General features: G+C 41.1%; 1 protein-coding gene across 3 annotated transcripts; it reads left to right on the forward strand.

Moving 5' to 3' along the window:
- Nucleotides 1–478: 478 nt before the first annotated feature.
- On the forward strand, nt 479–12,830 carry Osbp (oxysterol binding protein). Of its 3 annotated transcripts, none has more exons than XM_022832871.2 (20): nt 479–617; nt 889–997; nt 1,322–1,668; nt 1,817–1,940; nt 2,024–2,259; nt 2,548–2,617; nt 5,305–5,355; nt 5,662–6,016; nt 6,132–6,348; nt 6,445–6,570; nt 6,922–7,034; nt 7,454–7,512; nt 7,696–7,800; nt 7,905–7,982; nt 8,191–8,325; nt 8,417–8,485; nt 8,659–8,771; nt 8,948–9,122; nt 9,350–9,478; nt 9,650–12,830. In XM_022832871.2, the coding sequence occupies exons 3-20, from the start codon at nt 1,517–1,519 to the stop codon at nt 9,713–9,715; spliced, it is 2,373 nt and encodes a 790-aa protein (XP_022688606.1). In that variant the 5' UTR covers nt 479–617; nt 889–997; nt 1,322–1,516; the 3' UTR covers nt 9,716–12,830. The 3 variants fall into 3 exon arrangements, with proteins under 3 accessions (XP_022688606.1, XP_022688604.1, XP_022688605.1); XM_022832869.2 differs by having other exon boundaries at nt 889–993; XM_022832870.2 differs by having other exon boundaries at nt 889–993; nt 1,331–1,668.
- The last annotated feature ends 3,276 nt before the right edge of the window (nt 12,831–16,106 follow it).

Raw genomic sequence — 16,106 nt, forward strand, 5'->3', positions numbered from 1 at the left:
GCAATAGATACAACAACGACCACTGAGCTCATTTAGTAACTTTGTTGATTACCTGGACTATGTCAATGCCCTGTAGTATGACTATAAATCGTATTAGGGTCCTCCTGTGCACAGTTAAATCTCGTTCCTTCAACTGCAAAACAAAGACTCTCCAACTGTCTAGAGACTTTTGGATAACCCTTTATGCACCCTGTAAAAGCAGTCAGTTGAAGATAATAAGTCAGGTTCTTGATGGGGTGTGACAACCGAACCCTCACAACACACTCGGTCGAGCAGATTTGAATTCGTAAGCTGAAATCGTTATGCTTAGTGATTTCGATTCACCGGCCATTTCGCGAAGGTCATCGCGGTCGCTCGAATATTAGCCCGCTGCGAGGATTCATCCTCTCCACTCCCCTCAGACCGCCAACATTGTGCCAATGTAAATAAACATCCATCCATCCATCCATTCATGCACTGTGGTGCCAGATTGTGTTTTGATGTTGACGGTGGTGTGATCGTTCCATCTAATGGTACGGGAGTCAAGTGGTGACAAAGTGTTAGTGTGTGTGCACTCTCAGAATTGGACTGTAAACAAAAAACGAACCTTCGGCCTATAAAATTGTAGACCTGAAAGTGTATGTATTCGTCATATCACACAGTAGATATTTCGACAGCTGGGTGAAGATGATTAATGGCTATATTGTAGGGACATCAAAATATTACGACTGTAATGCTATCCATATGACAGCCATAAACCAGCTGTATGGACTACACCTTACCTACTTTGGAACAGCTGATTGCTGCTAAATAGTAACAATTAGTTTAGGTGTAGTTTAGGCTCAATGATTAGCAAATTTGAATATATCCCCTAATCAATACATTTATTGTGATGTTATCTATATACAGAGTCGATCGTGTTTCATGCCAGGGGTGACAGCTCTAATTGGCAAAGCATATAGCCAATATCAATGAGACCATCGTCAACTGCTGGGTTGCCTGCAGCTTATATTTGTCAGTAAGCTAACATTTTCGAAGTTAGTTACTAGCTTTGATATTGCCTCCCTCTACCTCATTGGTTTAGTGGAGCAGTTTGAGGGATTCTATAGAGATTCTGTAGATTCGAGGGTGAAGTGGGTTCTAAAAAGCTGATGCGTCAGCTTGACAAACTGCGTGACCGCCACTGCCGTCTGCTATCTGCTAAATCATTTTTTTGGGTACAATTAAACGAATACATTAATGAAATCCAAACAAATTAATTTTACAATTAGTTACTCCCGCCAAGCCTATCATTATTATCACGTCCACTTTGTGCAATACAATACGCTTACTGTTAGAATAGATTTTACAGGGCCTGTGCGACGGCATCACGGACAACAACGGTGATACTAAAAGCAAGAACAACCGCTATACCGGAGCTGTTAAAGGCTGGGCAAAAAAATCGTTGGTCAGGTCGCTGTCGCTTCGCTTGGCCGTTGTCGGCCGAGCGCGACAACGTAGGGATTCTTCGGGATCATCCGAACTCAGTGGAACGGACATGAGCGATAGCGGCAAGAATATCCCTGCGCCGCATTCGGGTGCGCCTGCTGTGACTGACATGAAAGGTTGGTTAGCTAAATGGACGAACTACCTCAAAGGTTATCAGAAACGGTGGTTCGTGCTACACGATGGACTACTTTCCTATTACAGGTGAGGACTGAAGCTTTTACTGGTTTTAGTCAGCGACTAATGGCGAGTTAATGATGACATAATAGGTGCAGTACTCTGTAATCATCAACTGTCAATCATCCTGCGTAGGTTGTTCATGCTTCAAATTTAATTGGATCGTTTTATCTAGGAACCAAGCAGAGATGTCGCATACATGCCGAGGTACAATCTCCCTCGACTCTGCAGTTATCCACACTGAAGATTCCTGCAATTTTGTCATTTCAAATGGGGGAGCACAGACATTTCACTTAAAGGTGAGTTTTCGGTACTTCCCGTTGATTGTAACCAAAAGCACTACCTGCTGGGCGAGTTGCTTTAAAGGCAGTGCTCATTGCAGGCTGGCAACGAAGTAGAACGACAAAAATGGGTAACGGCATTAGAGTTGGCCAAAAGTCATTCAATTCGGCGCCAGGAAGCTGAAGAGGATGAAGAGCGAGGACTTGGTTTGGACCAGGTGTCACCAAAAGCAGCTCAGGATGAACAGGAGCGGCTTTTACGCACCCTCGCTGCTAAACGAGACGATCTACGGACGTGTAATGACCTCGTCGCCAAACATAGCTACGCCTTAATGAGGTAGAATGGAATTTCTTAAAGTCATAACCAATTTGCTTTAGAAGAATGTGTCGAGTACTAATTATAGTTATTATTCAGTGGTTTTAAGAATCACCGACGCTAGTAGTAAAAAAGCAAGTTTTCACTTTCAAATATTTACGTGTATACTGTTGCACACCTTTCCCTCATAAAGACAAAGTAAGAAATAAGAAGAGTAATTGAGTTTTTGATTAGACATTTTTCTAATCAGGCTTTAGATTGAAAGAGCCGCGAATCAATTAGCACACTCTTTTATCTATTGCATTTTAGGTGTTTGGGAGACCTCGAACAAACTGAAAGTTCTGACGGGGATGTTGCGGCTCGCAAAATAATGAAGCAGGTGCTGTATGAAGATTATATTTAACCAATTCCGATTAATATACAGTGCAATTTTCTCTATTCGATAGGTTCTAATATACTAAGAGCAGCATGCCACAAGGTTGTTTCCGCCTGAAAAGTTTTTCTGGTCATCTACCTTTGCAAAAAATGTTTACCTTGTCAAGTATGGCTATTTCTGGAGCCGTTATAGATATACCACTTTGTGGATTGTTTCGCTTTATACTATAAAGTAGTTACTTAGCAAGTTGTTTTCCTGTAATTTCCTCTAAACTATGTATAACTCCTTCTGTTGCGGCAAATATGCAATACCTTGCAGTGCAACATTTTTTCGGTGGCGTGCGCAACATCTCTTCCGTTTTACACGTTCTAGAAAGCGGTCCTGCACACTTCGTAATAGGTTTATACCTGTGAACAATAGAGACATATTACTCAAACGTTTATGCTTTTGTATAATGAGGTATTATTTAGTTGCGGGATTGTGACACCATCCTGACAGAATCAATCATGTGAAATTTAAACGTACAATTAACATTCAGTATATTATCACCCGCATCTTCATATGATGATATGCAGGGAAACAGTTCGTTGTCGAGTGACTATAGGGTATCATCAAGACTGATCTCAATTATGGTGCGTATCGGTATTAACAGTATCATTCTGTTTTGTCATGTCATAGGCAAAAGATATAGCCGGGTTTTAAATTAAGCTGTTTTATGTAGTTAGACACCAGTTCCTAGAATCAATGCTTAGGAGGAACCTGTTTGCTTGTTGGACGCATCGAAAAATCAGGGTGGGCGTTGACGAGAACGTTGCCGGTGTTCCTGGCTAGTGCCCATATCTGTCCGATTCTTAGTAGTTTTGTGCATGTTGATCTACTTCTATTAAGGCCATGTTGCTCTGACCCAGCAGACTTACCGAAGGACGAGTCCCAAGAAATTGATTAGAGATAATTGGTGGCAAGTGGTCACACTCATTCAAACGTTAACTTAGCTAACAACAAACCAAGAGGTTTCACTTGGAGGGCTCGTAAGAACCTATACAGCCGTTACTTCATGCGATAGAAAAGAAAGTGAGGAAGACGGAGGCTTTCTCTACGTTATCGACTTTCAGAAAACTATTGTAATAAAGACGAGAAATGCTCTCATTTGGATTCAGTCAGTTATTGACGTAATGAAAGGTGTTCTTTGCGTTTTCGGTGTCGGGTCTGACCTCAGTGAGATAATGGGAACAGGTTGTGGCACGCTTCAGCTCTTAAAGATGTTGGAGTAAAAGGGATCGAGACGATTAACGGTCATAAAGAAAGAAGCGTTCCTGTGTGTACTATTTTATAAGAATTTGCGAGAGGCTGACACAGTTTCGAAACTGCTTTCTTATTTAGCTATCGGCTAGATCACTAATTAGTATTAATGGGTTGAACAGTTAATTGAACTAACCTATACGTATGTTAGTTTGTGCTAGATAGTACGAAATTGACTTTTGCGGAAGCCGATATGTGATAATATTGGGATTTTCCAGTTTATTTTCGAGAGGTTTATAGAGCCACACAGACCGTAAGGCGTACGTGTTTCGAAGAGTTCATTTAGAGACTTACATAATTGTTATATGCGACAGGTCAGATCAGCGGTAAGTTCGTGCGGAGAGCAGTAAGCGCATATCAAGCTGATCTGAAGAGTTGTGCCAAGGAAAAGTCGACAGCAGCAGCTTCGATAGCTGTATTATCGACACGAATTTCACAAGAACTTATGTGATTTCGGACTAAAGTGCATACACCATCTATTTCTTTGCGAAACCTGTCGTGGCGAAATATATTATAAATGCCACCGAATGAAAATTCGGCTGACGGTAGCGTACCCTGTTTTTACTTAAGTAAGTCAACTCACCTGTATAAAAGGTATATATAAAAGAATATAAAGATCCTACTTCAAGTAGCGGATTACCCTCTTTATAAACAAATTTTCCATTCGCTCTCTACACGCGACCTTCTTCGATCAAACAATCCCTTGCCGATTTTTAGACCAATGCCTTAAAGTGAAGCATGTACATATTTGTTACCTTTGTCTGTTCTGTATTGTCGTATGGAGAGGCTAAATATAAAAGCGTCCGTGCGGAGATTTGTAACGCATCATCAAGCCACCAACTCACGCGCGCCGGAAATGTCTAAGTAAATTCATAGCGAATTTTTTGATAATTGTCAACATGTGCCATGATAGTCTTGACCGACTACGTTTCCCATCAAAAATGTTTCAGACTTGAGCTGCTTTTGTATCACTAGATACAAATATTCGACAGGCTATATTTATGGTAGCAACGTTTCGTCAGCATTGTGTTCGAAATATTTATAATTGAAAATGATCTGATTAATCAGTTAACCCTGTTTTGACTTTGGTAAGTGTTAGGTATAATGGTCATCCGCATTATCAAAAATTTGATATGAATTATTTGCCACAGACTTGCAGGCCTCTTGAATACTCTGCAGTTAGGTTTATTTGAAACGATGTTTATCAATTTTTTCACAGACACTGTCAGGTAAACGGCTCCATAGGAAGGATACGAAACTAAGGATCGTTCTGAACAAGCATAGGGACCAGGAATCTAGTTTCGGTAACGGGTTGAGTAGCACCTACATATGAACTACTTTTCTCTGCGGAAGCTGCCATTGTCTATAACATCGAGACATTTCGATTTCAGGTAAATGAACGAGCAACGCTTTTCCGAATTACAAGTACTAATATTGTCAAGGTGAGTTCTACTGCTCGTTCGTTTTAACAGGGAGTGTTTTCGTCGAAGGTTTTAGCTGCCGCACTACAGTTCCGTCTATTAAAATGCACTTATGTTACAAAAGCAAGTAACAATATGTGTCGTACAAAAGCTCAAATTTATATATATTTCACTGACGCGACTTTCTCACTAATCTTGCGCATCGGTTATTCTGTCTTATACTGTCTATGCATCCAAAAATTGTAAATAAGGTAACAGCAATCAATATCTTCTAGATTCAACTGAGACTACATTCTAACAACGCTTGGTTTTTTTTTTTATCAAAAGACAAGTGTAGAATTTGTCGAAGTCGCCCAGAGCCTATATCATCAGTGGAGTCGATTATTAGAACATGAACATTCGCAACGGCTCAAACTTGAAGAACAACTGGAGCAGCTGGCTAGACAGCACTCACATCTAGAAAGAGCTGCGAAGGAAGCGGCGTCTAGTGGCGGGTGGAATAATTATACAACCGGTTCAGAAGGGGACGAGGAAGAATTTTTTGATGCGGCAGAAGAAAACGACAATGGTCCGCATGACTTTGTTCTCTCACTGCCAAATCCACCCTTGCAGCAGGTCATCCCGGGGCATGCGGTCCGACACAGTAAAGCGCCACGCCATTCTGGGAGTACCACTAGCGAAGGTCAGTAGGTGAAGTAATCAATTTCTGGATACACGAATTGTCTATTTTTTAAAATTATTGTTGTTAATGACATGTAACTTTTTTACAATAATATATACATATTTGTTATCATCAGGTAACGAATTAAGCGGAGGTAGTAGCGATGACGAATCCGATGAGTCCCCACAGTTTGCTGAGGCAAGCGTTGTGCGAAGAAAGCGAAGCAGTACAGAACCACAAACGGCAGAGCAGGGAGGCATTATTATGGATCATACTGCTGGTGAAATCATTTCCACCAGCGTCCACAGGCGAAGCCGTGTACCTGAGAAGCCAAACTGTTCTATCTCTTTGTGGTTAGTTGCTTTATCATTTCGTTGGTTATTATGTCGACCTATGCAGAGCAGGGTCTTTGAAGTAGTAATAACATTGTAACGTATATATTACCACAGGTCTATTATGAAGAATTGCATAGGTAAGGAGTTAACGAAAATCCCGATGCCGGTACACTTCAACGAGCCGCTATCAACTCTTCAACGTTTGGCAGAGGACTATGAGTACTCAGCATTACTCGATAAGTAAGGCGTCTCTCTTTCTTTATATATAAATATATATATACATATTAAATTTTCGTCGAAAACGATGCTTTATGTGGGAGCCATACATCTTGTATCTAGTTATGGCGATCTGAACGACTCAGTGCCATCCATACTTGGTTTAACATAACTTCAAATTCGTAAAAATGTACGTTCATTTTCGATAATTTATTTTTCAAGTTGCGAGGCGTTCGTTAACCGCAGGAGTAGGCGGTAAGCCCAAACGTGCTTTTAAGCCTTATTCGTGTTATATTTCGTGGGCATTAAACGTTTGCTTTGTTTTTTACGATTATCTTGTTAAGTGTTCCCTTTATTGATTTTACAATATTGCAGGGCGGCTCGTTGCTCAGATCCCCATCAACAACTCGTTTACATTGCCTGTTTCGCGATTTCATCGTATTCTACCACAGCTAACCGAACCGGCAAACCATTTAACCCGCTACTCGGTAGGTTCCTCTGCTTCTAAATGATTGTCTAAATATTGTTTTTTTGCTTATATATATATATATATATATATATATATATATTAAATAAGTTCGTATACACCAAAATTAAGTTGCAATAAACTTAAGTCACAAGTAATAGGAAAGCATGCTGGAAAAAAGATAATTGTGAGATCAGTTTATTATTAACTCATCCCACAATTATCTTATGCAAACATGCTTTCTTGTTAGTTTAATAATATAATTAGGTTTAAAAAAATTGAAAGCTGTAATTCTGGAATATTTGACGCAATATATACTGAATCGGCCTATGCATATTTGCAAATATTCCTAGGTGCCGTACCAAAATAACAATGTTTATCGGCACTTTGCCTTCTGAAGCACTGCCAAAATCACAATAAAGGAATATTTCTTCTTTTTAGGCGAAACCTATGAGTGTGATCGCCAAGCAGACCTTGGCTGGCGAACGATATCGGAACAGGTATGTTTCGCAACGTAATTCGAGTATCCATGAATGTGGTTAGAAAAATTATGTTACAGGCTTTCACGCACTCGTATTCCGTTGCTGGTTTTCTAATACTGCAGATTTTGACACTTAAATTATATATATATATATATAGCCCTAGCTCCTAAAATTGCATTAACTCTTTTCAAAAACTTTCAGGTATCCCACCATCCCCCCATGTTAGCTCAGTACGCTGAAGGCAGAGACTGGCGTGTTTGGCAAGAATTCACCATGACCTCAAAGTTCCGCGGAAAATATCTTCAGGTATATAGATAGAGAACGAATTTGATACAACATTACGATATGCGTTACGAAGCTGGGCCACTTGGCAAATCTCACTTAATGCGTCTGTATTTTACATTGTGCAGGTGATTCCACTGGGTATTGTTCATCTTGAATTTCCCGAGAGTGGTTATCATTTCACGTGGAAGAAGGTTACCACAACGGTCTGTATTAAAAATGAAAGCAGGTAAACTATATTGTGTGAAATATGAACTTTTATATGATTGAAATCATCGATTCGCTTTCGTTAAAAATATAAAATTGTTTAAAATAACTAATTACCCATCACGATTATCGAATCGTTTTATCGAAACTATCTAACCCCTTTTTTAATTGTTGTTTCTAAATTTAAACATCTCCGTCCTTCTGTAGGTACACAACATTATTGTTGGTAAGCTTTGGGTGGACAATCATGGTGACATGGAAATCATTAATCATCAAACAAACGACCGATGTCACGTCAAATTCCATCCCTATTCGTATTTTTCTAGGGATTCCGAGCGTAAGGTAAGCTGATAAGTGCTTCTCATAAGATGAAGATGAAGTAAAGGTTAGGGATTTAAGGGCATATGACTAATGCGTACTTTATAACTTACAGGTCACGGGTGTTGTGACCGATTCGCTGGGTGCAGCTCACTGGATTCTTCAAGGCAAGTGGGACTCAAAGGTATGTCATGTTCAAAGGCTTTTTTTTTTTATTAAACCTCTCATTTGTATATATATATATAATATTATATATATATAGTATCCAATAATGTAACGGCATTGAATTCGTATTCAGACTTGTTACCAACGTCTACCGCTCCCATGCTAAGTGCATCTCAGCATTATTTTTTACAGATGGAGGTTCTTCGAGTAGTAAATACAGCCGATGCAAGAAATGCTTCGGAAGGCGGCAAGCCTATTCTGGAGACAACAACACCCAAAGTTATTTGGAAAAGAGTTATACCTCCGTAAGTCACTTTGCGTAAAAGCGTAAGATTTTGCGCGAGTTTAAGACGATGTTGGAAAACCTCGGGAACTGATTTTTGGAAAAACCAACAATTTGTGTTAAAAACGTTTATAAATTCAAATATTTATTAAACAGTAAGTATGTACAACATAAAACTTGTTCACTTTTTATAAGTAGGAGCGAGTACGAAAAAATGTACAATTTCACCGTGTTGGCATGCCAGCTCAATGAACCGGAAGATGGTGTTGCACCTACGGATTCACGATTCCGACCCGATCAGCGACTTATGGAGGAGGGTAACCTCGACGAAGCTAACATCGTAAAAGTTCAGCTTGAAGAAAAACAGAGACAAGTAAGTAACAGGTGCATTGACAATAGCAAAAAGACGACAGGAGGTAAAATGGGTCCGAATACGAGTGTAATATTAAAAACTCATGATTTCGACAGGTTGTGTATTTAAGTATTTAACTACGTACCCTTACAATCTGTATAATGATGTGGGTATGTAAATTGCGATTTGGACATATCGTACGTCAAATCTTATTTGGGTCAATTTATTCTGTTTTTTCTTTGTCATAGGTGCGCCGTCAACGCGAAGCGGAAGCTGAGCGCGCAGCACGCGAGGGTCGTCCGTATCTACCTTATGAGCCCGTATGGTTTAAGAAAGACAAGGATCCCATTACTGGAAATCCTATCCATATCTATCAGGTATATAGCGATACACGAAACTTTTATACGAAAAAATTTACGAAGTGACTGTTAGTAGTGCATACTCTACTACTGAGCATACTCATGCCGTGATTTGATATGTTTAGATGTGCTTTCTAACCCTGTACTTACTGTCCTTGTCTTTTTACTTTACTTTGTTTTACATCGCAGGGTGAATACTGGAAAGCAAAAGAGACTCAGCAGTGGGAACGCTGTCCCAGCATCTACCTTGATTAAATGACAGCAATCGGAAGCAGAGTCTGTGGTTTAGTTTTTCCACACAGAGTGATATGGAAGTTTGCGAGAATGTTGCCTTACTGTTTGACGAAATCATTAACAGTAAATCACATACGCATGCAAATAAATATACACATTTATTTAGCGTTACGTGGATGCGAGCGTTAGCGACGGAACAAGCGGATGGGGACGGGCGTGAGAGTGGGCGTTGTTACAGAACTGTGAGAAGCTTTTGTGGTGATTGTCATCTTTTTCTTGTGCTCGTCCATCAATACAATCAAACGTCAACGGCGGGACGAACAATATTTAATGCAGAATGCTAAAGCGTGGTCGACTAGTTGGACATTTTGTTGAACGATGGTTGGGCGCGACGCGCAAGACAAACCGTCTAGCCCCATTACCCCCTCCCCCCCGCGCAAACTGAGCCTGCGGGTGTCCCCTTTTATGAGACAGTCCAGAGAACAGAGTCAAACAAAGCGAGAAAGCAAAGGCGAACATGAGAGAAAATATTGATCAACTCACTAATTAATTGGGTGATTGATTGATTGTTAAGCTAATCGTAAATTACGGGAATGTTGTAACGAGTATCGAATGTACAACAATATTCGAGGAATAGGCGCAGTGTTGATATACAGGATAAACAAATTATTGTAACAACAATTCTATAGAAAGCATCTAATATATTGAGCTATTCTTATTATTAAACTAATTTGCCGTGACTTGTTGTAGTAATCTAATCTATTTAACGATTCGTTATCTGGTAGCGATGACAGGGATTTATACACGTTTATATAATAGTTTGGAGCTTTACTCCAGGCAATTACAGCAACAAAAATGGTAAAAACAACTTATCCCTAGCAATTGGTTAGAATAAATAAAAAAAAATAAATATGAATATTTAAAGTCATTTGCCTTAGAAGTAGCACAATTACTGCTGTGTCAATTACTGCTGATAGCCACGATATATAGGTGGGGGTGGAGCTATATGAGCCGAAATGTTCATAACGGTGTTGTTGAAAATAACCGATGCCACAGGAGAGAACAATTGTATTATTATGTTTGTCAAAAACATTTTTCATGTGGCCGATATGGATATATTACAGTTAGTTAGTTTCCGAAAAATATCAATTAAAGGCACCTGTATTGGTTTTCTCATGTAAGTTCATACCATATATGGTAGAGTTATATGGATAGAGGTGAGGCTATATTAGTTGCTACTGATTCTGCACGAAGGTGCGATAAGCTGTTTTGTTCGAGAACTGCGCAAGAATAGTAGCAGCATGAGCACCATTCTTAAAAGCCAAGTTAATTTCTCAGAAGCCTATGTAACTATTTTAATTATGCTTTGTTCTAATATAAATAATTATCCATGATAAATTTTGATCCACGGCTGTAATGATACGCAAGTCGAAGTTCTCTTCAGCAACAACCACATGTCACGCGTCGCTGACAAAGTATGGTACAACGAGTGCCTACTAAGCTTAGTTGTACCCTGAATCTACTTAGCTCTTTAAATTTCCAGTTTCATACATGCTCGAAATGCTGTGGCTTATATAGCCTCACCCCACTTTAACCCATACAGTTTTCGGGATGGTCATATAATATAAGTAAATGTAGTAGCTTTCTTTCAGTTTGTATCGAAAGTATAACTTTGAGACGGGCGGAATTGTGATAAACGAGCTGATCGTTTTGCATTTTTATCGTGCAGAAGTTCGATGAAATCTGAAAAAAGAGCCCTACTTTTTAAACTTTGGATAAAGAAAAGACACAATAACGCAAGTTTATTTAATTTTTTTTACCCTTGTGCATTTACTTAAGTTTTTTTTTGGCATTCAAATTGAAAATTAACGTTTCTTCGTTAGAAAAAACGGAGTAACCTATATAACCTATATCTTATGTGGCTTCTCCTTCCCGTATATCATAGTTGCCTATAAGTCTTGCCTTGATCCAACTGCACAATTGACGCTCAATGTTTCAAAGTTTATTGAGCTGTGAGAATTATAAGTGTTTACCGTTTGACATACCTGATACCAATAAGGACAAGTCATATGTCGCGTTTAATTGGAAACTTTCGTAGAGAATTCCTGCGTCAAAATAATTTTTCATTACTTGAATTTGTACTACATGATCTCGCAAATTCGACTATAGGTTAAGTAACTACCAAGGTAAATATCTGTAATCCTCACCATTCAGCGTTAATTGCATTTATACATTGATCGGCTCCTTTGAAAGTTGATGACGAGCGAAAAGAGACGATGTGTTAGCCGTAACTTCAACAGTGCGTTTCATGATTTTCAGGTACACAACTCATAGTAAGATTAGTCCTGCGATTTCTATTGAGTGTATGTTTATGTTTCGGCGCTGTCCAAACAAAGATTAGGCTATAGATTTTCATGGTTGCCTCGGCAGCAGTGTTGTCACCAGCATTCATGTAGTGGCACACAGCAGCTAGCTAGCTGATGGCTCGTCTTTTCTTTCAATAGAACTTAAGAGTTGACTTGTTTGTCTGTAGGTACTGAGCCTAGCGTAAAATTCATCAAATGGGAACTAAGCAACAAATTAGGTGTATCCCTGTCATAGCTGTACAATTACCTCGTATAGTTCAATTTCCATATTCCAGCACAAACTGGTATTTACGTCCTCTGCTCTTTCAAAACGAGTGCACATGGCTCATAGATCAAAAATTGTATTTAAAAAAAAAACATCTTGCTCTTTAAAACGATCCGAATGTATTCCGTACAGGACTTCGTGAAAAACAACCGAGTTTTTTTAGATTTAGATATCTTCTAATAAAAAGGATCGTATCTTTAAACATCTAATCAGTATCGAATATTCGAGAATTCTATCCTTATCTCTGCGCAAAAATATTAGTAATCTGTTTCGAAAGACTCGCAGCGGTTCAGAGACTACCGCGGTCATCCTAAATCTTTGTCGTCATATGGTACGTTTTGTATGCAATGCTATTGCTGTTTATAATATTAACACTTCACTGACACAAGTTGTAACTTTAACTCGCTACAGACTGGCCCGATTCCTACTGCTGAATGAAATCTCAAAACTAGTGTTGATATTGCGTTGTATGTAGAACGAATAAACACGTCTACTGAGCACATTAGTTTGTCAAATTGTCTTATTAATCATTATGTCGTACTGCAATATTAATAGTACTATATAATAACGTAACAACTGCTAACTCTCCACTAGACAGGCCAAGCTTTATCATTGGCTAGCGCGAATGAGGGTCTCACAGTTACTTGCCTTTGTCTTAAACGGCCGTTGACATGTAAATATTAATTAATGTCATGTTTGTACCATTACAATTCAGGGTGCCTCATTCCACGGCCGATATCTTCTAGCGCCTAATGAGTTTGGTTTCATGCTATCAATCAATCAATCAATATACGTGACCTGTCTAATACTTCCCGGGATCCCTTTGGGTGTAAATTAGCAGGAGGCACAGTTGTCAGTTTTCAACCCAATCCGACTTGCCCTACTACACAAGCTCGTGGCAGCCGGCCCAAATTTTGTTGTCGCGGTAATGTTCGTACTGATAGCCTCCGTCCACCCCAGTCAAAAGAGTTGATGGTTACTTTTCAGCGTGAGATTTGCGAATTCCCGGGGTCCTTCCCCGTAAATCAGCATACGTCGCAGTCGCATATGAGCTTTAGTGCTCTAACCTATATCCCTTTATACGAAAAACAGCACACCATGGGTCGGTGTATAGTTCTGCTAACGCTCAAGTGGCCCCGATTGCAGGTTAAAAACACGTGGTCTATCGTACCTGTCCGATGTAGTATACTTTCCTTAACGTCGAGCCTAAGAATCTTTCATCGTTCGCACAACACCCATACTATTGTCACCTACAGAAGACTGAATAATTGATGCGCCATGGTCGATACACTAGGGACGCTATTTTCAATACCAGGAGTACGGGCTGCAGGCTTCATTATATGATGCTCGCGCCTGACAGTGCTGATACAATTGAAGCCTGCCATTTCGGGTTGCTTTGCCTTGTCAACTCCAACCTTTGTTAATGAACCTTGCGCATTAATTTGTCTTTTCTGACAATACAACGACAATAGCGGGTATTCCCTTTTCGCTCGGTGCGCTTCCAGAAGAGGGTCTCAGACTTCTTCGACATATAAATACGCACCTCTCGGCTTAACTTGACGTACGATAGCCTCTGTGATGAACTCAGCTATAGTGGTTGTCCCTGGCGGTTCTTCGAATGTTTCCTTGAACCACGCTGATTTTAAACTTGTTCTCTAGCTCATTCAACGCACGTAAACGGTTTGTACGCTTCCCTGGTTTTTCTATGACAGCAGTTTGACGAGCCGACCTCTTTTAAGGAAAAGCCTTTGTACAGTTTCTTCCTGAAGCTTTCTCACGGTTCCATCGCATCGGCATCGAAGTTCTGCACCGAAATCAAACCAAGCGCACGCCTTGCAAAAATCGACGTGCCTCACGATTTGATTCGCTGGTTACTTACGTTTTGCCGCGAGTCACTCCTGCCTTTAAACCCATAGCTTGGGCTATCTCTCGTCGAACATTACCGGGGAACCTTGGGTAACTTTTTTGCGATTTTAACTGCATCGCCAACCATAGCACCTATGCCACAAATGAAACAGCTTGCCTGGTTGGCAAGAACATTTAATCACTACTAAAACTATCGTTTATGGAAATGTTATCACTGACTTATTCCCTGCTTTTTAAAAAACATCAGTTTCCCTCTGGCAAGGGCATTTATGATGTTGATAATCACCAATTTTCATCAGATTCGAAGGGAGAATGACGAAAACCAGTTCAGAATTTGAAGAAATTCATCGTTTGACTATGTTGTTCTCTTAATTCTGAGTGGATACCAGACACCTTCATATATCTCATATACTTGCCAAGGTTACTACAAAATAAGATGATCAATTATTGATGCTATAAGTGATATAGATTACAGGTATAGCAGGGACCGTGTGAATCAGAACTATAATCAAGAAATAAAAATCAACGTAACTAGAATGATTAAGTGTTTGCATGTCGTATTTGCTCATGGTTGTTCACACAACAAACGTAAAAACCGCTTTCTGTTACTGGACAGCTGTGCGGGTCACTGTCGAAATAGTGGTGCCATATAGTGGGCAGTGTGGTACGTCGACGCACCGCACGAGCAGCAGCGGCGATAGCAATGGAAACGATACGTAACACGTCGAGTATAATACAGATATGCACGAGTCATCTATAATTAGTGTAGTGTGCAATGCGGCGTTGAGAGGAGAGCGTCTGTTGACGCTGTGGCCGTGTTGCTGTTTGGTGCTGCTGCAGCCGCAGATGCCGTCGTCCAGTCACCCTTTCCTATCGTTTCCCTTGCCCCAATTTTTTCGTTCTGTCGTCCGTGTGTCATTCCGTTCGTCGAACGCTGCTGTTTGCCAGTGGCGGCGGCGGCGACAGTTCTCCTCCTCCCCTTTTTCGTTCATTGGCAGCAGCGTCGTTGTAGCTGCCCCGAATTTGTGCCCTTTCCCGTCGGTCCTCTCTTCGCAAGGCCCTCTCCACAGCGCTTCGGCCGCGCGCAATTCTGAAAAGCAATAGCAACACCCAAAGACATGGGTAGGCGTCGGCTGCTGTCTACCGCGTAACACTGACACGCGCGCCCTCTAATGCTGAAATCGGCGTAGGCAGAATTTTGCCGCGGATCCCTCCCCTGACCATGCCGGCACGCCGGGCCTTGGATAGCGGCATGGCTCGCGCATGTGCACCCGGGCCAGAAGCGCATGCGCAGCCGTCACCCGCCCATTACACATGGCGACAAGCAGAAACAGCACCCGGAGTGACAGCAGCAGCGGCGATGAACCACGGCAACGCGAGCGAGCCCTGAGAAAGCACGCACGCACCCACAAAGCGAACAAGCAGCGAGGGAAAGCAGGCAGACAGACAGATGGCAGCAGTAGTAAGCGACAGCGGCAACGGCGTTGAAGAGGGGCGGTGGTAGCAGCTTGAGACAGAGGCGTGACACAGACAGACAGACGGACGGACGGACAAACGGATACAGACCAGCAGCCAGGCGGCAAGAGGCCACAGTAATGCTGCCGTCGTCGTGGTCGTCAGCGTTGTCGCTTGTGTTACACGGTTGTTGTTATTTTTGTGTTAACAGCTTCAGGCTCCAACAGCCGGACGCTAGCCACCGCCGAAGTAGGCAAGCGAGTTTTTTAGCTCCAATCAACAAACGCCACTAAACCAGCGGTAGAAACAACAATAACTCTCACGTCTTTCACTGGTATCGCTGCCGCTGCTGTCGCTCTTGAAAACTGGTCACAGAAGCGGCAGCAGGCACGGACAACGACACGGCAAGCACAGTCAGTAGCGTAGCAGCACACGTTGACGTATGCTAGCGTCTTCACCA

This window comes from Varroa jacobsoni, unplaced genomic scaffold (genome assembly GCF_002532875.2).
Source record: "Varroa jacobsoni isolate VJ856 unplaced genomic scaffold, vjacob_1.0 scaffold_418, whole genome shotgun sequence".
NCBI classification, from domain to species: Eukaryota; Metazoa; Arthropoda; class Arachnida; order Mesostigmata; family Varroidae; genus Varroa; species Varroa jacobsoni.